This window comes from Manis pentadactyla, chromosome 10 (genome assembly GCF_030020395.1).
Source record: "Manis pentadactyla isolate mManPen7 chromosome 10, mManPen7.hap1, whole genome shotgun sequence".
In the NCBI taxonomy this organism is placed as follows: domain Eukaryota; kingdom Metazoa; phylum Chordata; class Mammalia; order Pholidota; family Manidae; genus Manis; species Manis pentadactyla.
This window is the reverse complement of record NC_080028.1, coordinates 49,841,262-49,866,551: the sequence shown is the minus strand read 5'-3', so window position 1 is coordinate 49,866,551 and position 25,290 is coordinate 49,841,262. Positions and strand designations below refer to the sequence as shown.

General features: G+C 51.4%; 1 protein-coding gene and 1 long non-coding RNA gene across 5 annotated transcripts in view; one reads left to right on the top strand and one right to left on the bottom strand.

Annotated features, from left to right (window-relative positions):
- Positions 1–16,643, bottom strand: part of LRP1 (LDL receptor related protein 1) — a 77,070-nt gene extending 60,427 nt beyond the window's left edge. For all 4 annotated transcript variants that reach the window (XM_036894949.2, XM_036894950.2, XM_036894951.2 and 1 more), the window contains exons 1-6: positions 16,157–16,643; positions 8,246–8,368; positions 5,815–5,952; positions 3,682–3,801; positions 2,382–2,510; positions 2,003–2,266 (exon numbers count right to left, since the gene is read on the bottom strand). In XM_036894949.2, the coding sequence (XP_036750844.2) occupies positions 2,003–2,266; positions 2,382–2,510; positions 3,682–3,801; positions 5,815–5,952; positions 8,246–8,368; positions 16,157–16,223 (841 nt within the window). In that variant the 5' untranslated portion in view covers positions 16,224–16,643. The remainder of the gene's footprint in view (positions 1–2,002; positions 2,267–2,381; positions 2,511–3,681; positions 3,802–5,814; positions 5,953–8,245; positions 8,369–16,156) is intronic.
- A 161-nt stretch (positions 16,644–16,804) lies between these two features.
- The window catches only part of LOC130679088 (uncharacterized), a 12,049-nt gene continuing 3,563 nt past the window's right edge, over positions 16,805–25,290 (top strand). Inside the window, exon 1 of the long non-coding RNA XR_008992049.1 lies at positions 16,805–17,442. This is a non-coding gene — a long non-coding RNA (uncharacterized LOC130679088). The remainder of the gene's footprint in view (positions 17,443–25,290) is intronic.

Below are 25,290 nucleotides of genomic sequence, written 5' to 3'. Positions count from 1 at the left end.
AGTGCCTGGGCCCAGCCACCCTGCACACTGGGCCAGGCCATTCAGCCTCTCCTGGAAAGAGAGATGAACCAGCGATTAGGGGAGGGTGTTAGGGGAGAGACACTGCCGACACCCTCAGCTCAGGGCCCGTAATTAGTTCATGGGATGAGCACAAAACAACCATCCTCAGGGTAACAGGCAGACATGAAGGCGGCTGGCATGGGGTGGGGGCAGGGCAGGGAGAAAGGGACAGAGGCTGGGGCAAGAGGCATGGGGCATGGGATGGGGGCAGGGCAGGGAGGAAGGGACAGAGGCTGGGGCAAGAGGAACCCATTCACTCACCCCCTTAGCATTTCTCCCCAGAGATCTTGGTCTTTTCCTGCCTCCTGGACTCTGCCCCAGGGGAGCCCAGTAAATCTAGCAGACTGGAAGGCCAGGCTCTATTTGCCAAGGGAGGGGTACTTGCCTGAGGTTATTTCCTGCTACTCCTGGGGAGGAAGCAGGCGAGGGAGCCAGGCTAGAGCGCAAGCTGAGAAAGTTCCCATCAGGGCATCCCCACCAATTGCCTCCAGGTGAGCCTGTCCTCTGGCCCTGAGGCACGGAGGAAACTACCGGAAGTCTTTGCCCAGACAGGCCTGCTGGGTGGGGCCGTGAACAAGGAGCAGGGAAAGGGAGGCGGAAACATGGGGTCCAGCCCCAGTCCTACCCTATCTGCCATGGGGTTCCATGATCTGCCCACCCCCGGAGAACTCAGCCCACCAGGTATGGCAGCCCTCACACCAGCCCTGCCAGGAGGACACCTGTCAGACCACAGGTGCGCCTTGATCACCTACAGTCTGAGGACACCAGTGGGATGGGGAGCTGCGGCCAGGGTGTGGTCCATGTGGTGAGTCTGCAGAGGGTAAGGCCCTCAAAGGACCCCCTGCTCCCCCAGAATGGAGCCCTATGTCCTCCTGGGGGCTTTGTCTTCTGTGGTGATCATCATGTAGGTACCCAGTGAAGAAACTGAAAGGTCTTCTAGACAGACTGAAGGTTCACAATCCTAAACCTCATGTGGGCCACCTTCTGGTCACCTCTGGCTTTCACTTTGATATATCTCATTCAGACAGACAAGCTCAAACCCATGAGGCAGATCAGGAAACCAAAGCAGAGAAGGGGAATTCTCATTTACTCAAGGTCACAGATCAACACAGGCCAGGTCGTCTCCCTTGGCCCAGTGGTGCATTTCCTGGGAATGTGAGGGTGCCAGATGTTGTGTTTGTTTATGTAACAACACCTGAGGTGAGCAACACTACTCCAAGCAGTGGGCCTATGCCCTGGCCCCAAAACTGGTGACACCCACCCCTTTTTCCACCCCTAAGGACAGGAGAGTACAGTCTAGGGAGGGAGCCTGAACGGGAACACCTAGGGTATTTTAAAATGCTCCTAGGGCCCCAGGGCCCCAGTGCTCATTGCTTCTCTTCTCGTCTCATTTTGTCACCAAGCCCCCAGAAAGAGCCTCAGGTCCCCACACCCACTCTGCAGCAGAGGGTCCATGCTGGCGATGGAACGTGGAGGTAGACCCAGACAGGCCTTGACTCCTTTGCCCGCGGCCACAACTGAGCAAGTCTCCAGGCCCTTCCTTTCCCTTTCCCTGGCTCCCGCTGCACGGGAAAGCCCCTCTGTGGTCTGATCAACACTCCTCCCTCTGAGAAGGGACAGTCCCTGGTCCCTGGAGATTGACCCTTCATTGCCCCCTGTGCCCTCATTTCTCCTATGAGGTTTTCATTAGGCCTGGGCCAGAACTGCAGGCACCATCCCAAGGCTTGTCTCTGAGAGAAGGGAGGAAGCATGGCCACGATTCTGCTCCTGCCCCAAACGTACATCATCACGTGCAGCCCCTGCTTTGGCCTCAGTCAGGGCGTTCTTGTTTAGGTTCCTACCCAGACAGGGGTCATCCTGTCTAACCCTCTGCCTCTGTCCCAGACAAGCTCCATCTGGTCCATCTCCCCTGCCCTCCCTGCTCTCCAGGCTCAGAACTCACGGTGCAGGCTGAGGGAAATGTTGATGGTGTGTTCATCCACGAAGCCCTTCAGGCCAGGCATGCGGGCACACTTGAGCTGCGTCTGGGCAGCACTGTCCCCAACGTGCACCCAGCACACCGTCTCATTGGTGTAGCTGAAGTCCATGGCTGTGGTCTGCCGTGTGCTAGTGGGCGTGATGGTAGACACCTGTGCTCCACTCAGGTACGTAGCCAGGATGTTCTGGGAGTTGGCAATCAGCAGCACAGGGGGCCGGTCTACAGGCTCTGTAGATGGAGGAGAGAAGGGTAGGTGCAGCAAGGGGCCCTAGGACCTCTCAGACCCTCTGCCTCAGGCAACAACACAGAAGGTGCCCAGCAGTGGCCAGGTGACCGCACCTACCATTCTTGGCCTTACAGGAGCGGTTATCTGGCTGCAGCAGGTACCCTTCCACACAGCCACAAGTGAAGGAGCCGTCCGTGTTGGTGCAAAGCTGGCTGCAGGTGCCGTACACAGAGCATTCATCAAAGTCTGCCGAGAAAAGGGCAAGGGCACAGTCATTTCGGGGCATGTGGGCAGGGACGTGGGTGCCCTCAGATGCCACAGTGGGTGTGTTCCTCCCCACCTCTACTTTGGAGAACAATTTGACAAACTTTATTGCAAGACATGTGCCAACTGTATCATCTCGTCAGTCCAGAATTGGACTCTACCCTACAGAAATGTGCACAGACATGCCCACTATCCATTCATTCAGAAAGGATTTCTTGACTACCTGCTATGTGCAAGGCTCTGGGGATATGTCAGTAAATAAAACAGATTCACATTGTTGCCCTCATGAAATTTAAACTCTGATAAATGAAGTCTTGTTATTAAAATAAAAAAAATAGGTAAATTATGTATCAGAGGTGTGAAGAGTGTAATGGAAAACGACTGCTGTTATGGAGAAAAATGAAGCTAAGGAAGGGGATAAAGAGTGCCGGCTGTGATTTTAGAGTGGTCAGTGACAGCCTCACTGAGAAGGGAGCATTTGTGCGAAGACCCAAAGGAGGTAAATGTAAAACAGAAAAGTTTGCGCTATTTGTAACAGAGAAAAAGTAAGAATGTCTTTGTTCATCAGCAGGGAGATGGCCAAGGAAACTGTGGAGATAGTCATACATCACAGAGGTTTTGAAAAACATGAGGTAGATCTCTACATAATAACATGGAAATTCTTTAGAACACAATGAATGAAAAAAATCGAAGAAAGGTATGTACAGGATGATGTGTATATAAAAAGGAGTGCATTCACATAAATAATACTTTCAACTAGACTTCTGAGAGTACATGCATACAAATGTACAGAAGGCATGGAAGAAGAGAGAAAACAGGTAACAGAGTTGGCCTCCAGAGAGATGGGAAAGGCACCCAGAACTGAAGAGAGTCTGCAAAAGGGGACTTTGGTTTTATTTATAATGCTTTAATTTTTTTTTAAAAGAAAACTCACATATGACTTATATAAGTTTAAGAAGAATTTTTAAAAGTCTGGTGGAAGCAAGTGGTTAGGGCTCTCAGTCATGCCCTGAAGCTGTAGACATGTAGCCATGCCTCCTCTCTGGCACCTTCCATCTCTTTCCCTCGTACTCCCCACCACAACCCCCTGCCCACTGGCCCTGCACCACGCCCCCGGCATGCACATGCATGCACACAGCACACACTCACAAACCTTTGCAGGTCTTGCCGTCTGCCTGCAGTTGAAAGCTGTTGTTGCAGTAGCAGGCAGGCCCGTTGAGTGTGGGGACACAGTGGTGCTGGCAGCCCAGCTGAGAACATTGTCCTTGGAGCTCTGTGTGGGGACAGGCGACACACACTCAGGCCCCTAGACCTTCCAGCAACCTTTCAGAAACCACTCCCAAGGCAGGCAATGTAAAACAGGGCAGGAGCTTAAGAAACATCTACGTGTTAGCAAGTGAGGAACTGAGACCCAGGAAGAGCATGACAGGCCCAAGGTCGTACAGCCATTGGGGCTTAGGACCCGCACCTCCCTGCTCTGGGTGCCCCGGCCTCCCTCTGTCCCCAGGACAGAGGTTCTAATACTTTGTGAGGGCAACAGGGAGTGGGCCAGTGAGTCTTATCCCCCTTAATGCTTCTTGTCTGCACCGCTCAGGGACTATGATGTTGGCTCCAGGGCCGAGGCTGAAGAGTGGGCATAGAACTGAGTCTCTCCCGGCAGGACCCCAGCTCTGGTCTGGAAGAACCCCTCCAGCCCATCTCTTGAGCCCTAGATTCTCAGAGAGAAGGCCGAAGGTCGAGGTGGAGGATGGGGGGAGGAACAAAACTGGTCCCCTTGGGTCCTTCTCTAATCTTCCTCCTGCCACTGACCCACTTCCACGGGGAGACCAGAGGCGGGGCGGGGGGAGCAGCTACCCCCCCAGGCCAGCGACCCAATTAATGGCCTTGCATGGGGCCAGGCGGCCTGGCCACAAAGACCCCTTTGTCCAATGGCCTTGCACCCCCACTCCCCCCACCTGGGAGAGAGCTGCGGAGATGCTAAGACGTTTAGACGCTCTAAACCTTCCAGGAGCTGGGATGGGAGGCAAGGCCCCAGTTATTCCTTCTCCTCCCCACTTCCACCTGAGAACCAAATTGGCTGCCTGCCCAGTCCTCCCTCACAAAGTGGGAGAATATTGTTTGTTCTGGAAAATATAGCAGGGTTTCTCTTCTGGATATGAGGTAGAAGGACAAGGAAGTCCACTTCAGTTAGAGAAAGGAGCTCAAATCCTATGTTTTGAGGTTCTTTGTTCTGATACTGAAAGGAATTCAGAAGGAAGCACACTGAACAGGCACCATCTGATGAAGTGGGATGTGCGTGGCACTGAAGTCAGCCCTGGGCGCACACTCTGCATCCCATCCCAGGAGCTTCAGGCAAAATCATGCAAAATAAACCAAAGGAAAGTACAAAAATCTTCCACAAACTCCCTTGCTCCGCACTCCCTACCCTCGGCAAACAGGATCCAGATGTGTCTCCTCCCACGGGCAGATGTTTTCTGACACAGGACACCATCCCCACCCAGGGAAGACTGGCCCACCCCCAGGGGCTTGCAAAGCCGGCCTCCTGCTCTGGGCCTCCTGCTCTGGGCCTCCTGCTCTGGGCTGAGACCTTGAGTTCAGCAGAAGGAAGAAGTCACTATTCCGGACTCGCAGGCCCAAAGCTCTGCCTTCCCTCGGGGGACTCTTTTCACATGGTCCATGGGGGTCTTCAGGGGAGGAGAAGCAGAGCTGGTGACCTGGGCTGCAGGCAGGAAAGAAGCTTGACTGATCATCCCAAGGTTTCCTCCTCAGCTTGGGTGACTTTCCCATCAAGAAGCTTTAGGGTTCCTCAAAGATCTGCAGTTCCTGGGGAACGCCTTCTGGAACACTGGCAGGGAGGCCAGTGAAAGAAACCATGGACCGCAGCTCCAGCTTCAATCATAGCATTTGCTCTTCTCTGTTCATACTCAGGTTTCACGTAAGAAACTGAAGAAAGAACCCCACTATTTCCCCCCAAAAGTAGGAAAACACTGATCAAATGTAAAGCTTTCACTTTACCAGTAGGGTCTGGAGAGGGGTAGTGACTTGTCCAAGCACACACAGCTGAAGAGAAGTGCCAGGCCAGGGGCTGTACTGAGGCCCACAGGGCTGCTGGTCAAGCTCCATGCCCAGAGGGCCCATTGATTTGGGGCAGTTCTGTGTAGGGGAGGATGAGGCCTCATTCCCTCTGTGTGAAGACAGTGCTCAGATGGCAGGCCTTCAAACCCATGAGGTGCTTGGCTGAGAACTCTTACTTCCACCTGGAGCAGGACAGGTGGAAGAGCCTTACCGCGGCAGTGAGGCCCTTCATCTGAACCATCCACGCAGTCCTGGACTCCATTGCAGAGGCGGGACATGGGAACACAGAGCTCGGTGCCCAGGCAGGTGTGCTCATTCGGCTGACATCGCTGGGCCTTACTCTGAGGGCCTGGGACAGACGGAAAGGGTAGGGTGATCAAGCTGGCTATGGTGGCTGTCTGGCCAGCTATTCATGGGGGACACGTAGGGACTGACCCTGCAGTCAGACCCTGCATTTGTTTAGATCTCAGGAGGCCTCAGGGACTGGTTAGACCCTTACATCTAGAGCTCTGCTATGCCCTTCCCAAGAGTAGCCACACATCTGGGAGCAGCCAGGTTGGGGGGTGAACTAGGCCTTCAGCAGAGTCCATTCTCCAAACATCCTACACCTCAGGACCCCCAAAACCTCCACACTGTACACTCAGGAGACAGGTTAGAAGTGACAGGTTTTGAAAATCTGAGGAAAGAAGAGCCCATGTCAGAGGAGCTCAAATGTTAAAGAACACCTTCCTGAAGCTCCCGGGGCCACAGAGCCTAGGGCTGAGAGGCAGACCAGGTCTTCTAGAACTTTACTGTCCAATACACAGCACCAGCCATATGTGGCTATCTAACCCTTGAAATGTGACTACTTCAAACTTAAGTATAAAATACACATTGGCTTTTGAAGACTTACTACCACACATACACAAAAGAATGCAAAAGCTTTCATTCATAACTTTATATGAGTAATATACTGAAATGATCATATTTTAGATACACTGAGTAAAATAAAAATAAAATTAATTTCACCTGATTTTCTTTTTACCGTTTTTCAGCATGGCTATTAGAAAATTTTGAAATTGCCTATGTGGCTTGCATTATATTTCTATTGGACAGTGCTATTCTAGACCCCTGGTCCCAAAGTAGCCTACCTGGTGGAAAGATTTGGAAGGAATCAAAGGTTGTGGCCCACTGGTGGTATTTCTGGTACTTCCTTTCTTGCCCAAGAGGTGGGACTGGGGGCAGGGAGCAAGGTACAGAGCCTCAGGGAATCTTAAGGAGGCCACATGGGCTAGGATGTTGGCTAAATCTGTGGGGTGGGAGTCAGACCATTCCCATTGGCTCCCAAACCTGGACAGGGTATGTGAGTGAGTGTCCGAGTGTGGGTGCCCCTATCTGAGTGCACTGGGCAGGAGTCTGCGTGCACAGGTGAGGGAGGTGCGGAGTGTGGAGTGGTGTGAGTGAGGGTCTATCTGTGTGTCTCTGTGTGTGCTGGTGCTTCTGGGCTCAGTAAGTGCATCTCCACGTCCTTTCATGAGTGAGTCTGGGTTTGTGTGAGTGTTTGGGCACATCTGTCTGAGTGCAGGTTGTGTTTCTGCATCCCCATTCGAGAGTGTTGACTCTGTTGCTGTGAGAACGTGTCTGTGCTGGCGTCTGCCTTTGTGTCTGTGTATGGTGGGAGGAGGCACATTAGTGCCCAGGAAGGGCTATGTGTTGACTGCATCTGGTATGGGTCTGGGAGTGTATATAAGCGGGGAGAGTGTATTAGGTGGGGTTTGCTTTAAACCAAAGGAAAAATGCACAAAAAGGGCCAAATCTAGTCTCTCTGCTTGGCATCTTTACACCTAACGCCAAGCATCAGGGTCATACATGGAGGGCGTAAAGGTGATATCAGACAAAGAGAGACTCCAGGTGAACCTCCCCCACCAAAGAAACATTTGTAGAATATCCCTGGTCCTCACCCTCCAGGGCAGGGCATGGGGCTTGGGCAGGATAAGCTAGGAGAGGGCAGAGACAGACCTGTGAACGCAGGATCACCCAGACCCTGGTCCAGATTAGCCATGTAGGGGAGGTGGAGATCCTAAGATTCTGCCAGCGGCCCAGGATTCTGGGGTCTTGCCAGCATGTCCTCCACCCCCAACTGGCAGGGTGAAGGCCAGGCAGGACCTTTCTCCCAGTTTAAACAGCTGCCTCTGATTACACCACTTACTGGGGCAGGGGAAGGTGGGGGTGGCGGGAAACGCACAGGGGTGGGGCTACTGGTATAGACTGAGCAAGAGCCAGTGGCCTTTGGCCTGGGAGCCTCAGGACAGGAAGGGAACAGGCAAGACTTAGGAGCACTCATAAAGGGTCAGGAGGCTCAGAGGTGGAAAGAAGAGGGACAAGCTAAAGGAAAGGGAGGCAGAAGCCTCTCCCTTCAGCAAAGCTGCCAGCCCAGAGAACCATCTCTGGCAGGCTTTGCAGGGTAGGAGCTGAGGAAGCGATCTGATGCACCATTTCTGAGCACACCAGGCACCATGCCAGGCACTTTGAAGAGGGGAGAAGACTGTTTTAGCTGTGTTATGTTCAAACAATCAGAGAGCAAGGTCCACAAGGGCTAGAGATCAGCTGCCCTCATCCAGAACTGCTTGGGCCCAAAGGAAGAGCCCAGAAAAGGTACTTACAAATCTCAGGGGCCTCATCAGATCCATCTGGGCAGTCTCTCTCACCGTCACAACGCCAGCCCTTCGAGATACAGGTGATCTGGTCTCTGCAGGCAAACTGCTTAGGGCTGCAAGTCTTAGGGGCTAGGGGCAAGGAAAGAAAATAAGAAAATGGGGGGGTGTAAATGAAGGATGGAGGCAACTCTATCCTTAAAGCCCCCTAAGCGCTCCTCCTCCTTTCTCAGCATCAATCCCATCTGGCCTAGACTCTGATCACAGTTCATGTGCTTGGGGGACGGGTGGTTGTAGGTCGCTCCTAGAACACTGTGTACGTGTGGTGGGGACAGGGAAGGATGCAGGAAGCACACTTTACTGCCCCCCACCCTGCCCCCAAATGCTGCCTGTCCTGTGTGCCTGCCTCCAGTCCTCAGAGCCAAAGCTCTTGCTGTTGACTGTTACTCTAGTCTGACCAAGAGTGATGGTGAGGGTGCCACATGTGGGCCTTTCACATGTTTCCTCTTTACCTGCCTCTCCCCACCACTAGAAGCCCAGAGCTCCTCTTTTCTAATCTCGTTCCGCCTCTGCCCTCTGGGGTACTCCCGATCCCTGGAACTCATCAGCCCAGCCATCTCCAGCTCCTAAGTACCAGGCCCCCAGACGGGAAGTGTGTGTGTGAGCTCAGTATGTTCTGGGAACTGTGGTAAACCAGTTCTTTCCATGTATCATCTTATTTCGCCCTCTCCACAATGTGATGATGTAGGCACTACTAACGGTACTATTTTCTAGACGAGGAAATGGAGCCTCGGAGAGGGTGGGGTCACCAGCAGGCAAATGACAAAACCAGGACTCAAACCAGTTAAGTTGATTCTAAGCTGTCAGCCGGTGCAGCCCACACCAGTCTCCCCATTCCCACTGAGAGATCCCGGGGAGCTGTTCCTCCCAACCCCATCGCCACGCCCCCCAGGCTCCTTCAGCCCCCACCCTGGCTCTGTTTCCCAGCCTGCCTTCACCTTTTCCTCCGCCTGTGTCAATTCCATTTCTGTTCAGCTGTCATTGCCTGAAGACCAGCTCTGTGCCAGGCATTGCCTGAGGCACCGAGGGGCCAAGGAGGAGTGAGACGCCCCTTCAGGAGCTACAGTCCTCTGAGAAGACAGCTGTACTCAACTAACTCAAATGCAGGGCGGAGAGCTCAGGGCTGGGGCGGAGGATAAGTAAAGTATGTCAGGGCTCTGAGCAGGGAGGGGGCACACACTGAGATGTCCTCCCTCCCCAACCCCCCGTCTCTGGCAGAGGGGACTGCACGCAGGCCCCTGGCCAGGATGAGAGCCGAGTTCAGGAAACACATCAAGGATGGCCTGGCCAGGCCCCCCCGCATCCCCCTCCCCTACCTCCCACCCTGAGCTGGGAATAAAGGCCCCTTGAGGAGGTGGATAATGCTGAGTTCATTGCCCCACTGGGCCAGCTGTGAGGTCTTCCTGGGGAGGCAGCCTAGTTAGCATGCTGGAGAACAGTCCTCTTCCCCTGGCCAGCGACTGGCTGGGGGGTTGCAGAGGGAGCTGGAATGGGACTCAGAGGCAGATGGGTTGCACAGAGCCCAGAAATGGCCCCCATGCCAACCCCAGCCCCTCACATGGCCTTAGCCCACCCCCTAGTCCTCTCCAGGGCAGAACTCACAGCAGGGCAGGAGGTCACTGGTTGGTCACTCCAACCCCCCTCCGTTCACAATGCAGCCATGATCCCCCTACTTTGGCCCTCACTTTGTCCCCCACCCCGCTTTCTGGCCTGAACTCGACAGAGGAAACAGCAGCTGGCAAACTCGGAAAGCTGGAATGAGAGAGATTCACAAACCAGATGTGCTCCTTGTGTGGAGGGGGCGGGGGACAGGGGAATGAGGGGAAGAGGCGCGCTCGGCCACAGCAGCATCTCCTCAGCCTGGCGCAGTGGGGCTGGCGGTGGCACACATCTCCCAGGGGCCAGGGCAGCACAAGGACCCCAGAGAGATATGTGAAACTTCCTTCCTGTCAGGGATGGTGGAGAAAGCCCCAGCAATCTTCAGTTTGAGGTTGAGAGCCTGTCTTTGATTTCCTTCAGGGGCAGAAGGGAGGAAAGAAACAAGTGGGGCAGTCTACACAGCCGAGGAAGCCTCACTCTGAGGTGGGAGGGAGGGCAGGGGGTGGGAGCAGGCGACCAGTAATCGGCTTAGATTCCACTGGCCTTAGCTGAGCCTTCTGCATCTGGTGCCAGCACCCAGAAACCCACCTTTGTGACCTGCAGCTTAGATGAGGGAACAACACAGCCCCAAGTTGGGGAACAACTGACACCTCCCCTGCCTTGCACCCCTCATGAGAACTGTGGCTTCCCAATGACATGAGCTAACCCTTTTCAACAGGGTCATTATGCATCAACCACTGATCTGAAATGCTTTGTGCATATTAACTCACTTAAATCCCCACAGTCCTGGGTGGTGTACTGTTGGAATCCCCATCGTACAGGTGAGGAAACTGAGGCTCCAAGTGGTTAGAAACTGGACAGGCAGTGTCCTCACTGGCCATGACGATGGAGCCAGATAAAGGAAGATGAAGAATGGAAACAGCAGGGAGAATATTTTGGTTCTTGGGCGCTGGGAGAGGGGAGAGAGATGGGAGGCAGTCGTAGTGGCCCTCAGGGCTTCTCAGAGAAGAGGGAAGGAGGAGACCCAGAGGGATGCCAACAGGACAGAAGAGGGAAGAGAGAGGGAGAGAGGACTAGAGAGAGAGGAGAGCAGTGAGGGTGCAAGAGAGAACACCAGGACACAGGGGCTGTCTGTTTTCAGCTTTGCCTGGGATGAATGTGACCGCCATGCTAACTGTGGCCAACACTCCTGCCCCCCAGACCCAGGCACCCAGCCCAGCCACGGCCCCCAGGGCCACCAAGCTGGAGCCAGGACAGGAGGTGTAGGGTTGGGTGTGTGTCCAGACACAACACAGACCCCACTACCCTGCTTGAGCCTTGGCCGCCATCCTCTGTCCCATTCTGGGACCGAGGGGTGGGGTGGGGAACCAGGGGTGGGGGCGAGAGTGCCTGGCCAGAGAAGGAGGGTGACAGGAAAGAACGGGCCCCAAGGGAGTCTTCTCCAGAGGACAGACCCATCCGTCAATCTCCTAGGAACGGGAGAGGGAGAGAGCTGAGACCTCGGACAGTGCTTCCGAAAAGACAGGAGACCTGAGGCAGAGAACGCATTAAAGAGACCCTTGAGGCCCTTCCCAGAGCAGACACAGCAGAGAGAGAGAGGTGGCGTGGGGGGGATGTTTTCTAAAGGGAACCACATGAGATATTTAAGGGAACAGAGGAGCCAGAGGATGGCAGGGGGTGGGGGGCAGAGCCTGCAGGAATCTGAACTTTCAAACACATGGGGGTGGGGCAGCAGGGGCCTCCCAGACCCAAACCGAGAGCTTTTCACTGAATTTTATGTATTTTGGGTGTTACCCGGTGGCTCCTTCCCGCAGCTCAGTGAGGCTCAGACACATTTTTGTCATTCCTGAGTCTGAGCCTGTGCTTTGCGGCCTGGACAGACATACAGATGGGATGGCTTGGACTGCCAAGGGAGGGAAGGGTCTCGCCCTCCATCCTGAGTCAATATTGACTCAGCAGGACACTAGCCCAACCCGTGACATCCCCACCACCTTTCCCGTTCTTCCTAAGTAAAATCTGGACCCCTCGAATGCCTCCAGACGCCATCACATCTGTCACCAGGCCTTTATAAGTCCTCCCCACCTACCACTCCGCACACATGTGGCTTATGCTCAGCAGAAGTAAAAGCTCTCAGTCATTACCCTTTCCCCACACTGTTCTCCAGTTCTCCGGTCATGAGGAAGTTCTGCCAGAAGTCTAACCTCTCTCCTTCCTTCTGAAATATCTCCTTTCCCCCTCTTACTCAGCACACAAAACGTATCTAGTTCCCTTCTTCCAGAAACACCCGCCCCCCAAATCCATTCCCAAAATTAGTGGAGGGGGAGGAAGACAGAGGAACCTAGAAGAAAGGGGAGGAGATCTTTCACTGCGAACTGGATATTCTGAGTCTGGCAGGAAGGGGAAGAGTAAGTCCCCATGGGTGAGGGGGGAGCTAGGGAGCACATGGGAGGGTCCAGGAGATTCCTGCCCCCAGCCAGCTTTCGGGACACCAAGAGGCCTAGATGGAGGTGGATGGAGACAGGCAGAGACAAAGCAAAGGCAGAGGCCCAGAGACACAGGAAGGAGAATGCCATGAGAGGGGGGCAATAAGAAATGAACCAACAGGATGGGAGACAGAGGCTCTGAGAGGCCAAGACAGCACACACCAAGGACAGGCACACAGACACAAACAATTCAGGCAGGGGTCTCAGCCCAGTGGCTGCCAAGATAACATCTGTCTTGGGACAAATCCAGAGAATAACAGCCCCAAGACTCAGAGTAGGGCAGGGGCAGCATATATCCTGACTTAGGGGGACAGAGTCCCTGCCCTAGCAGTGTCTGACCTAAGGGAGACCCAGAACAGGAGCTGCTGCCTCCCACAGAATTGGGAGGGTGGAAGGAAGGACTGGAGCTCTTCATCCAGGGAAGCCAAGGCCATGGGGAGACTCTCTTCTTCTCTGGGGGAGCAGGAGCAGAGGGACAAATGCCTCTCCCCTGACCATCCCTCACCTCTTTCACACTGGTGCCTGGGGCCACTGCACCGGAAGCATTTCAGAGCCAACTGCTTCCTTCTCCAAACAATGCAGGATCCTGCTAACTGGGCTTATATCTGGGACTGGACATAGGGCAGTGGGACCGGGTTCTCCAAATGCTTGGCACCTGGCACCTGGTGACACCAGGTCGGGACCCTTGCATGGTTCCACTTAACCACACCCAGACTCCCCAAGAACAATGAGCCCCCATCCAGAGTTGTAGAGTCCACAGTGGGGGTGGGGGTGGGGAGGCTGAGAAGAGACTACTGAGAGGGAATAAGCTCTGGGCTCTTATGTGCAAGGGCTGAGACTGCAGCAGGAGGAAAGCAAGTTAGACTTGCAACAGGAAGGGCTTCCCAAAGGGAAGGAAGGAATTTCAAAGAGTTGGGGGGATTTGGACAGGATCTGCCCCCAGTCAGGACCCCAGTTGACATCCTTAGGAGGCTCTGTGACGGGGAGTGGTAGGGGCTAAAATAAAAAAAAAAATGGAGAAAATGGAGGAAGGGGGAGCAAGACTGGGAGAAAAGGAAGCCTCGTGAAGCGGTACCAAACATCAAAACATCCCTCCAGTCCCCGAATCAATGTCCCACATATCCCTGCTTTGAAAGAGGAGGGTAGTGGGAGATATTCAAGGATCAGGGTCTGATCAGGGGAGAGAGCAGTTCGGAACCTTCTTTCAGAGAGCCAGTAGACAAACACTTCAGCCTCATAACTCACTTGCACTGTCCAGCTTGTCTGATAACGGTAATATACCGACTCAAGGGGTGTGTGGAGAGAGGACAGCAGTTAGCCTCCTTCCTGGGGCCTCAGCTGCCCTCCCTGCTACAAAATGTTGTTAATCTCATAGGGTTCTCAGTAACCCTCTTCCCATTCCCTCTCCCCATCTAGTTCCCCAATCCTCCCTGGTAGCACAGGGAGTGACATTGTTCCCCAAAGAGAAGAGACCCCGGTGGGCGGTGGGTTTAGGCATAGCAGAGAAGGCAGAAGAAGGGGGAAGTCCCCTAGGGTTGCCTCCTGGGGAGGGAAAGCAGCAGAAAGGAAGATAACTAAGGTTAGCTACCAAGTCAGGGAAGCTGGGGCCAGGTTTCCTTCTCCAGAAAGCGAAGGAGAAAGTTCTCTGTCTATGGGCCTGAGGCATAAGGGCAAAGGTAGGGATAAGGGACTCCCCCAGGCTGCCCTCAACAGCCTGGCCCTTCAGGTCTGTGCAATTTCCCTCTCCCAAGCGCCAGAGCTGGGTGTAACCAATGATTCCTACTCCCATTCCCAAGGTAGAACAGTAGTGTGTGTGTGGGGGGGTCCTCCCCTTGAGACTCTGGATAGAGTTTGGTTTGAGCTGCGGTTATTACAGCTGGGGTTACAGGGTGGGAATCTTAAGGAAGGTCAGGGAGACAGCTGAGGAGAATATGTCCAGCCTCCCTCTGCCACTCACTACCAACCAACTTGGTGTGGCAAGTAGAACAACTTCAGAATCCTGGCAGTGAAGCTGCCTGGGGCCTTTTCTGACTGGGCTGCAGACCTTGTCTGCTCTCCACAGAAGCCCCCTTGCCTCTACCTAACTCCACTCACCCTCCATCATTGGGTTCCTGACCCATCTCTCTTTCTCCTTTAAATTTTCTTCTATCCTTCCCAGAAGCCACTGCACCCAAATCTCTATGCCTCAGTTTCCCCTCCCACCTCACAGGGCTGAGAACAAGAGGAAAGAACATGCAAAACAAGGAAGTCAAGGGCAGGAGCTGACGCAGGGCAGAGCCATTCTCCTCCTCTTGGGCAGATAACTGAGGTAGTTGTGGCAGTTGGAGGCAGACAGACAGTCCCCAAGATGGTATTACTGACGGCCACTGAATATACTGCCTTTCTGGGCACAGCTACTTCCTGACCCCCAACCTCCCTCTCTCAGCTGAAGCAAGTTGGGGGGAGGGGAAGAGAGGGAGAGATAATCTGGTTTCAGAGAAAAACTTTCCTAATCCCAACCTGGTGAAATTTAGAAGATGAGGAGGGGTGCATGGTGATATTGGGCTTTTTTTTTCTGCCAAGTAAGAGGACTAAGTGACGGGAAGGGATGAGATCCCACCCCTTCTCAAATCTGGGGCCCAGCCCAGCCCAACCCCATTACCCCCAGCTCAAAGCTTGGGCAAGACTTGAATCAGTGACTCACAAGTACGAGAAAAAGAACTGACATAGAAAGGGAGAGGGTCCTTTTTTATTCCTCCAAAAAGACACAGTTCCCATCTGGGCCTAACTGCAGCACAAAGTGTACGGAGGGGGAGTGGGGAGGGTGGAGAGAAATAAACACAGTTACGAAAGGAGCAGAGAATAGGGGTGTACAGCCATAACCCCCATCCAACCCCTAACTCTCCTTCCAGCCCAACCTGTGAGCAAGCCAGAAGTCAGGGATAAAGCAGCCCTCCTCCACCCTCCCACCTCAGCATTCCAGGCCATTCTCCAGTCCCCTTCCCCAGTGATGACATCTGACGTTTTCCGTCTGGAAGCTCCCAGGAATTAAGAAGGAAGATTCAAAGTCACATAGCATCGTGTGCACCCCCTGCCCCCCCCCCCCAGCACAGCCTATGGAGGTTACTGACAGAGGCCCTCAGAGGGGGAAGTGCCCACTTCAGAACCCAATCTGGCAGCCCACTGGATCCTGGACCCAGGCCCCAAGCCTGGTTTCGCTGGCCCAGATTCCACACCCAGGCAGGGGGCCCTCCCCTGGCCTTCCCTCTCTCCACCCACAGCCTTCCCAGGCCTGCCTGCCTGCCCTCTGCCCAGCAGTGCAACCCTGACCCGGCTCTCCCCTTCTAGATTCAGAGGCCACTGCAAAAGGCCCCCCCACCCCCACGCAGGCTCCCTTTTGCAGCAGTACATTGCAAATCCGGATTCCTTCACAATTCAGATGCAGGGTGGGGAGGAGGGTGGAAGATGTACGGGAGGGGAAGGGCCCTCCCCGACCAGAGACAGAACGAGAAGGCCTCTCTCAATCCCAGGATCAGAAAAAGGGGGAGCCCTCTTCTATTTTTCCAGGGTTCTGGTCTTTGTCTGGGCTGGGGGGTCCCAGAAGCATCATTTGCCTAGGGCCCCCAATCTCCAAATTGGACCCCCACCCCCACCCCAAGTCAGGCCGCTGCTGTGTCAGCTGGACTGGGATAACAAAAGCCACCCCCTCCCGCGACTCCCTTCCCCATCCGAACGCAGGAGTGGGGGCTGGGGAGTGGGTGTCCCCAGGGGTCCGTGGGGTCCGCGGAATCTCACTCACCGTCAATAGCGGCGGCGGCCAGAGCTGAGAGCAAGGGCAGCGAGAGCAGCAGCGGCGGGGTCAGCATGGTGTGGGCTGATGCAAACGGCAGTCCCCTCCCCTCTGGTCCTGCGACTTCTCGCTGTCGCCCCCCCAGTTGGGGGGTCCCCTTTTTCCTCCTTTCCCCCCCTCCTCCTCTATTCTTATCCTATCCTTCGGCAAAGGGCACCAGGGGCGTGGGTGAAGAGGTAGAGTTCAGAGCCCCCTGGAGAGGGCCTGCTGACTGGGGTGCGCCCCCTGCCCTCAAATCCAAACCTTTCACCCCCTGCTTTTCGCTGCTCTTTCCCCCTCCCCAGGCGAAGCTCACAGCCCCATCTCCTAGCCGCCTCCGGCTGCAAAAATGCACAATTGGGAGGAGGCGGGGTAGGGGGTGGGGGGCGTGGACCGGGTGGGGGAGCCCTTGGAAGGGGCTTGATGGAGCTCGGGGGGCTCCCCTCGTTTCCGCCTCAGTGTACGGGCCTGGAGCTCGAACCACTGTTCCCCGGACTGAGGTGGCGCGGGGCGGGGGGGGAGACTGTGGGGGGGTGGGGAGAAGGAGGGGACGAGGAAAGGAGGGAGGGAGAGAAGGGGCGGGGAAAGAAAGGGGGGGAGAGCTACGCGGCAGTCCTGTGAGTGCGCATGCGCCGGGCTGGCGCGCGGCCCTCGGGAGGGAGTTGGACCCGCGGCGCGATGTGCAGCTCCGGCAAGCGGTGGGAGAGCGGGGTCCCCGGCCCTCCGGCCGGTGCTGGACCAAAAACGCCCCCTCCCCGGACTGGGCCTGCCTCCCCGGTGCTCCAGAATGCCGAAGAGGCAAGGGAGGAGTGGGTAGTGGGCGAGGAGTGCTGCGGGCTTCCCCTGAAACTCAGTGTCACAGCCTAGGATTTCAGACCGGTTTGGGGAGCAGCGACTCGAAGGTCCGGGCCGAGACCTGATCGCCCGGGAACCCTGCCTGTGCCTCCCAAGCCTGGGGTGGGCGCAGGGGCCGCCTATCCGCGGTGCCAGTATACGAGAATAGGCTGAGGTTTCATTTGGAGACTTTGTAAGACCGGACCTGGACTGGGGCCTGTGGCGGAGGGGCTGTGTGGCGGAGGGACCGCAAGGGCGCCCCCGCCTCCGCGCCCGGGCTCGGAGGAATCAGGGACACCCGCGGGGACACGCCGGAGCTTGCCCGCCCGCCTGGGGCTGCGGGATGCAGCCCACCTCAGTGCCAGCCCCGCCCAGCTCGCCTGGCCCAGGGCGCGGAGGGGCGGACCCTGGTTTGGAGGGAGGTGAGTCACCAGCGGGGTGGGGTCGAGGAAGGGCCGGCCCCCTTCGACCCGAGAAGTCGGGGCTCATTTATTATTTTTTTGTTTGTTTGGCATTTTGTTATTTTATACCTTCTGACTGGCCTCCTATCAGGTCGGGGTTTTCGATTCCAAGCAACGGGGGTTTGGAATGAGAATGAGGGATTCTAGACCTCTTCTTGCAGGCCGCGAGTTCTAAGGAGGTGTCTGTTGCCTGCCGGACCTTTGTCCCGGCTCGGAGCCTGTAGGGGAATGCCACTTTGAGTCCAGACGGCTTGGGCGGTTCCCAGAACCCGGTAAATAAGCTTCTGGCCACTACCCCTTTCTGGCGGTGTTTTAAGACTGTACCACGGGTGTCTGGCTCTGGTGTCTGGAAGTCAGAGTTCAGGGAGACTGCAGGCAGCGACCTCCGCTGCCAGAAATTGACGTTTGAGACGAGAGAGGGTTGCACCACCCTTCTCCCTTTACGAATTCCAGTCAAGAAGGGCCCCAAGGCCTCCAGACTGTCCCTGGCAGAAAGCAGGGTAGCAGGATGACTTGTGTTGATGGCAAGAAGAATCCAGAGCAACGCGACCTTTCCCCCGAAACCAGAACTTCCTGCTCTGGGATGCCACCTACTTTTAGTCTCCCTTTAGACTAGAAACCAGACTTTTTCCAACTCTTTGGGCCTTTTTCTCCAATCTTGCAAGCCTGTGCTCAAGGCATGTCATTTTTTCCTTTGAAACAGCTCAGATTTCCTCCATGTCCATTGCCAGCATTTCTCTGGGCAGGGTGGGGTCTTACTCCTCCTTTTACCCAGCCCTCTGGGCTAACACAGTGACGGGCACAGGGCAGGCACTCACTAAATGTTTCTGACTGCCTATTAGGTTCCTTCCACTCCCAGGACCCCCTCCCAATACTGTGGTCCAAATGAAATCAGATTGAAACAGATTTCAGGCAGCCCTGAAGGGAAAAAACTATCTGGAGTCACTGTATGTAGCCTGAGAGCACTGTGAGGGGACAGTCTCATTCCTGTCTTGGTAACCATTTTACATATATGAATCTCCCTCAAACTGCTTTGCCCGTCTCTCCCTGGCTGGCAGACCCCTACTGGGTGTCTATAGACAACTGAGTCAAATGTGAGCTCTTCCAGTCATGGCCTTCCAAAATCTGGCCTTAGCCAGCATGTTGACACCTCTCACTTGCTACCTCCCAAACCCTGCTATCTCCTCAATGTGCATGGGTGTTCATTTTTATTAACTTTACATTGTAAAAAATGATAATACTTATTTAAAAACTCAACAGTACAGAAAAGTACAGGGTGAAAGTAAACTTGAGTTCTCCACGCCCCTGTTTTTAGTCCAACCCCCAGAATAACCACTATTAAGAGTTTCTTGGGTCTCCTATGGGGAGGTTTTTTTTTTCTTTAAATGATGAGCAAATACAAACATCCTTTAAAACAACAAGTGAGCTCATACAGTATACACTGTTCTGTAACTTGCTTTTTTCAATTGACTTACGTAGATCCCTTTCCACGTTGTACACACACATCTAAGCTCACTTCTTATATTGGCTACTTTATATTACAAGATTGGATACTCTACCATCTAGGGGTTGTTGGGCCCTTGGTTATTTCCTGTATGTGAACTGCTGAGGGTGGCTCTGTGAGATGAGGGAATGCCTGTTTCCACCCAAGCCTTTAATTATGCAGCTCTCCCAGCTCCTCCCTGTCCTCCTCAGGAAAGCTCTCCTGTTAGTCTGTGCTCATCTTCTAAACTAGCTGTAAAGGTAACCAGCCGCAGGACCCAGAATTTAGCACTCAATTTTGGGAGTTGTGGGCCTACCACCAAACCATAAGTTCCTTAAGAGGAGGGATCATGTATTTTATTTCTCTGCAGTGTTATGAGCTCTCAGCTGCTTGACAGGGAGGCTAACAGGTATGTTAGGACTAGGGGTGTCTGCCCAGGTAGAGGAAACCATAATTACTGTTGAATGGGATATAACGATAAGCATCTTCTTCCCCATATTTCTCCTAAAGCCCTCATTATTCAATCCCTCTCTGCCTCAGTTCCTTCTCCTCTCCATTTCTATTCTGAAGAACCTTCTTCCATCTTCAAGTCCTTGGGTTGGAATTATAACAACACACTGGGAAATCAAGGAGGAATTCTCTGCAATCCGTGATCAGGATACGTAGAATGGTGACAGTGGGCAAAGAAGTTGGTGTGGGAACAGGAATATCTCCTTTTCTTTCGCTCTCGGAAAATCATTAAACAACTCCTTTTCCTCTCTGAGTGTAACAGGCACTGGAATGGGGTATTAAGGGGATGCCTCTGGGACTGATCGTCAGGCCAGAGACGGACACCACCTAGTGGTCATTTAAAGAAGTGTGACTAGGAAGGTTGTCTGCAGGGAAGGTGGGAAGAAAACCAAGATTTATTGAGCGCTTAGGAGTTACCAAGTCCACGCAATGGATTTTACATGGATTAGGTCACCTAAGTCTCATAACCCCTTTGTGGCATAGGTTTTATTTCTAACTTGTAGATATAGAAATAGAGACCTAGAGAGATTAATGAATCTGCCCCATATCCCCAAAGCCCAGTTTTCATTCATTTAATTAACATTTATCAAATCATTTCATAATGTAAAAAAACTGTGAATCATTATATTATACACCTGAAACTAATAGGATATTGTACGTTGAATATATTTCCATTAAAAAAACATTTATCACGTACCTCAGATGTGCCAGACACATTGCTGGACACTGGGGACAAGAGGTGGAAACACAGTCTCCGCCTTCAAGAATGCTGAGTGTACAATTAGTGGGGCTGCTCAACTTGATGACTGACAATTACAATACAGTACTTTACTGCCTATGATAGAGGCAAACACAGAGGGCCATGGGAACCAAAGTAGGATATGTATTCCAGATAAGATCAAGGCAAAGCAGGGCAGATGATGCCAGGCTACATGTTGAAAGAGGGGAAAGAGATGACTTGCAATGACAGGAAGAAACTGTGTTTTAGGCTGAAGGAGTAAAGGCATGAGGAAGTTTAAAACATTTGAGGAATGGCAAATATGGTATGGCTGAAGTCTAAGGTGCACTTACTGGAGAGGGTAATGGATGACATGTCAGGGAGCCTAACACAAAGGTTGATTTTAGCCCCACTAAGGACTTAGAATTTTTTTCTAGAGGAAGTGGAGAGCAAGATGAGAAACTGATGAAGTCCATAATGCATCAGCCATAAAACGACAGGAAGAGGATTCCAGACTAAGGAGATAGGATCTAGGATACTAATTGGTTTATCATGTCAGCCTAGAGGATAATGATAGAGAAAGCTGGATCTAGAATTGACTGCCCAGTAGAATCACCTGGAGAGCTTTTAAAACCCCAATACTAACAAAAGAAAAAGAAAAAACATTCCCAATGCTGGAGGACTTATACCCCTTGCCCTCAAGGATTGGAAGCTACAGTAATCAAGACAGTGTGGTACTGGCACAGGTATCAGACAGATCCATGGAACAGGACAGAGGGACAGAAACAAACTCATATGTCAAGGTCATTTGATTTGGACAAAGATGTCAAAGCAATCCACTGGGGAAAAAAGGAATGTCTTTTCAACAAATGGTCCTGGAACAACTGAATATCTATATGGGAGAAATAAGTGAACCTTGACTCCCACCTTATACTATATGCAAAAATTAATTCAAGATGGATCATAGACTAGGCCACAAAAGTTAAAATCATAAAGCTTTTAGGTGAAAACACAGAATGTCTTTATGACTTGGAGGTAGGCAAATTTTCTTAAATCATAAAAAGCAATAACTGTAACACTAATGATGAACTAGCAGATAGAGAAATCAGGAAAACAATTCCATTCACAATTGCATCAAAAAGAATAAAATACCTAGGAATAAACCTAACCAAGGAAGTGAAAGACCTATACCCTGAAAACTACAAGACACTTAAGAGAAATTAAAGAGGACACTAACAAATGGAAACTCATCCCACACTCTTGGCTAGGAAGAATTAATATTGTCAAAATGGCCATCCTGCCTAAAGCAATCTACAAATCCAATGCAATCCCTGTCAAAATACCAGAAGCATTCTTCAATGAACTGGAACAAATAGTTCTAAAATTCATATGAAACCACCAATGACCCCGAATAGCCAAAGCGATCCTGAGAAGGACGAATAAAGTGGGGGGGATCTCACTCCCCAACTTCAAGCTCTACTACAAAGCCACAGTAATCAAGACAATTTGGTACTGGCACAAGAACAGAGCCACAGACCAGTGGAACAGGATAGAGAGTCCAGATATTAACCCAAACATATATGGTCAATTAATATACGATAAAGGAGCCATGGACATACAATGGGGAAATGACAGCCTCTTCAACAGCTGGTATTGGCAAAACTGGACAGCTACATGTAAGAGAATGAAACTGGATCATTGTCTAACCCCAAACACAAAAGTAAATTTGAAATGGATCAAAGACCTGAATGTAAGTCATGAAACCATAAAACTCTTAGAAAAAAACATAGGCAACAGTCTCTTGGACATAAACATGAGCAACATCTTCATGAACATATCTCCCCGGGCAAGGGAAACAAAAGCAAAAATGAACAAGTGGGACTATATCAAGCTGAAAAGCTTCTGTACAGCAAAGGACACCACCAATAGAACAAAAAGGCATCTTACAGTATGGGAGAATATATTCATAAATGACAGATCTGATAAAGGGTTGACATCCAAAATATATAAAGAGCTCACGCATCTCAACAAACAAAAAGCAAACAATCCAATTAAAAAATGGGCAGAGGAGCTAAACAGACAGTTCTCCAAAGAAGAAATTCAGATGGCCAACAGACACATGAAAAGATGCTCCACATCGCTTGTCATCAGAGAAATGCAAATTAAAACCACAGTGAGATATCACCTCACACCAGTAAGGATCGCCACCATCCAAAAGACAAACAACAACAAATGTTGGGGAGGTTGTGGAGAAAGGGGTACCCTCCTACCTGCTGGTGGGAATGTAAACTAGTTCAACCATCGTGGAAAGCAGTATGGAGGTTCCTCAAAAAGCTCAAAATAGAAATACCATTTGACCCAGGAATTCCACTTCTAGGAATTTACCCTAAGAATGCAGCAGCCCAGTTTGAAAAAGACAGATGCACCCCTATGTTTTATCGCAGCACTATTTACAATAGCCAAGAAATGGAAGCAACCTAAGTGTCCATCAGTAGATGAATAGATAAAGAAGATGTGGTAATATACACAATGGAATATTATTCAGCCATAAGAAGAAAACAAATCCTACCATTTGCAATAACATGGATGGAGCTAGAGGGCATTATGCTCAGTGAAATAAGCCAGGCGGAGAAAGACAAGTACCAAATGATTTCACTCATATGTGGAGTATAAGAACAAAGAAAAAACTGAAGGAACAAAACAGCAGCAGAATCACAGAACCCAAGAATGGACTAACAGTTACCAGAGGGAAAGAGACTGGGGAGGATGGGTGGGAAGGGAGGGATAAGGAGGGGAAAAAGAGAAAGGGGGTGTTATGATTAATGTGTATAATGTGGAGGGGGAACGGGGTGGGCTGTGCAACACAGAGAAGACAAGTAGTGATTCTACAGCATCTTACTACACTGATGGACAGTGACTGTAATGGGGTTTGTGGGGGGGGACTTGGTGATGGGGGGAGTCTAGTAAACATAATATTCCTCATGTAATTGTAGATTAATGATACTAAAAAAAAAGCAATAACTGTAAAAGAAAAAAATTCATAAAAGAAACATCAAAATATAAAACTTTTGCTCATCAAAAGACAGCAATAAGGAAACGGTGAGTAAGCTCTAAGTCCGGGGAGAGGAAATCCCAGGGCAAAATACCTCTAAAAACCTAAATCAGTCAAAGGGAGAAATAAGTTTAAAACCTGTTTATTGCTTACAAACTGCAGTCTGGGGCCTTGTCCCTTTTCTTCTCCAGCAGAAGCAAAACCAGCCCTCCCCCTCACCTCTCAGCTACAGATAAGCCCTCCTTGCCCAGGTAATTACCCACTGATATGGAGATGAACTTCTCTCCACGCTTGAGGAATGATGCAAATGCACTAAAGCCATACTTCTCTCCACTGTTGAACGCCTATTGATATGCAGATATACTAAAGCCAGGCGAGATATTACAATTTTACTCACATAAGCCAAATAGGTAAGCAAAATATTGACCTTACAAAGGACTGCTATCTAGGTTATTAAAAAGAAATTCCTATATGTTGAAACCACAATGTTGTTCATGTAAAACCTTCATACTATTGTATATCAATGACACTTTAATAGAAAAAATTCCTATAACACAGTAATAAAAAGACAACCCAATTTAAAAAAAGGACAAAATATTTGAACAGATATTTCACACAAAAAAATATATAAATGGCCAATGGCCAATAAGCACATTAAAAGTGCTCAGATATCTTTAGTCATCAAGAAAATGCAAATTAAAACCACATAACACAATTCTCCACACTCACCAAAATGGTCAAGCTTTAAAAGGTTGATAATAACAAATGTAGTGAGAAAGTTGAAGAACTGGAACTCTCATACTGTGTTAGGAATGTCAAATGTACTATCAATTTGGAACAATATGTGGCAGTTTCTTATAAAACTGAGTACTAACCTACCTTATAACCCAGAAACTATACTCCTAATTATTTATTCAAGGAAATGAAATTGTATGCTTACACAAAGATTTGGAGAAGAATGTTCATAGCAGTTTTCTTCCTAATAGCCAAAACCTGGCTACAGTCCAGGTGTCTATCATTTTAAAAAAAGGATAAACAAACTGTGGTCTATCTCTACAATGGGATACCACTTGTAATAAAAATAGACAAAATATGGTTACACACAACAACATGCACAGGTGAGTCTCAACATGAGTCAAAGAAGCCAAACATAAAAGCAATATCCTATTTTACTCCATTTATATAAATTGTGGAACAGACAAAACTAATTTACAGTCAAAAAAATCAGAACAGTGGCTCCCCAGGAGGGTGGGGTGAGGATAACGATCTACATCTTGATAAGTGTTTGGATGTCATACAGCAAACTAGCCGTAGGGCAGGGCTTTGAACCCCCGGGACCTGGCCCCAGAGGCCATGGTTTATTATATTATATTGCTTTGCCGCTGAGAGGCTACAGCCTTGGCTGTGGAAGAGATTACCCAGGAAGAGTAGCCTGTGAAGACAGGAGGCTGAGAAGGGGCTCCCAGAGAGGTAGGAGGAAGACCAGGAAAGAGAGACCTCAAAAACCAGTGGGGGTGGGGAGGCTCACTCAAGAATGGTTAACAGTGTCGAACATTGCTGAGAGGTCCAGCAAGAGAAGGCTGCTGTTCTCAACACCTAGGAGGGCAGCTGTGACGTGGACCACAACAGTTTCACTGGGCTGCTGGGAACAGCAGCTGGCTGGCAGTGCACTGAGGAGGTGAGGAAGGGAAGAGAATGAATGTGAGTAACTTTCCCAAGAAGCTTGGCTGCACAAGGGAAGACAGAGAGAGGCAAGACAGTAATTAGTGTGTTAGTTAAAGGGCTGGGATTTCCTTGCCAAGGCTCAGTCCTGACCACAGCTGGCTCCATCCAGACATACTTGACTTCGGCCACCCACCAAGGCTGCTGCTTGTCCTTCTGTGAGGTGAAGGTCTGCTGGCCACAGTAAGCCTCTGACAGTCCCAGGGCTCCATTTGGAAACTTGCTATCAGCTGACTCTGCCACTGCTCACATCCTGTCACCCTTGGCAAGCAAGCCTCAGTGGGTGTCCAGCCTTCTCCACTTGGCCCATTGCTTATTCTTCCT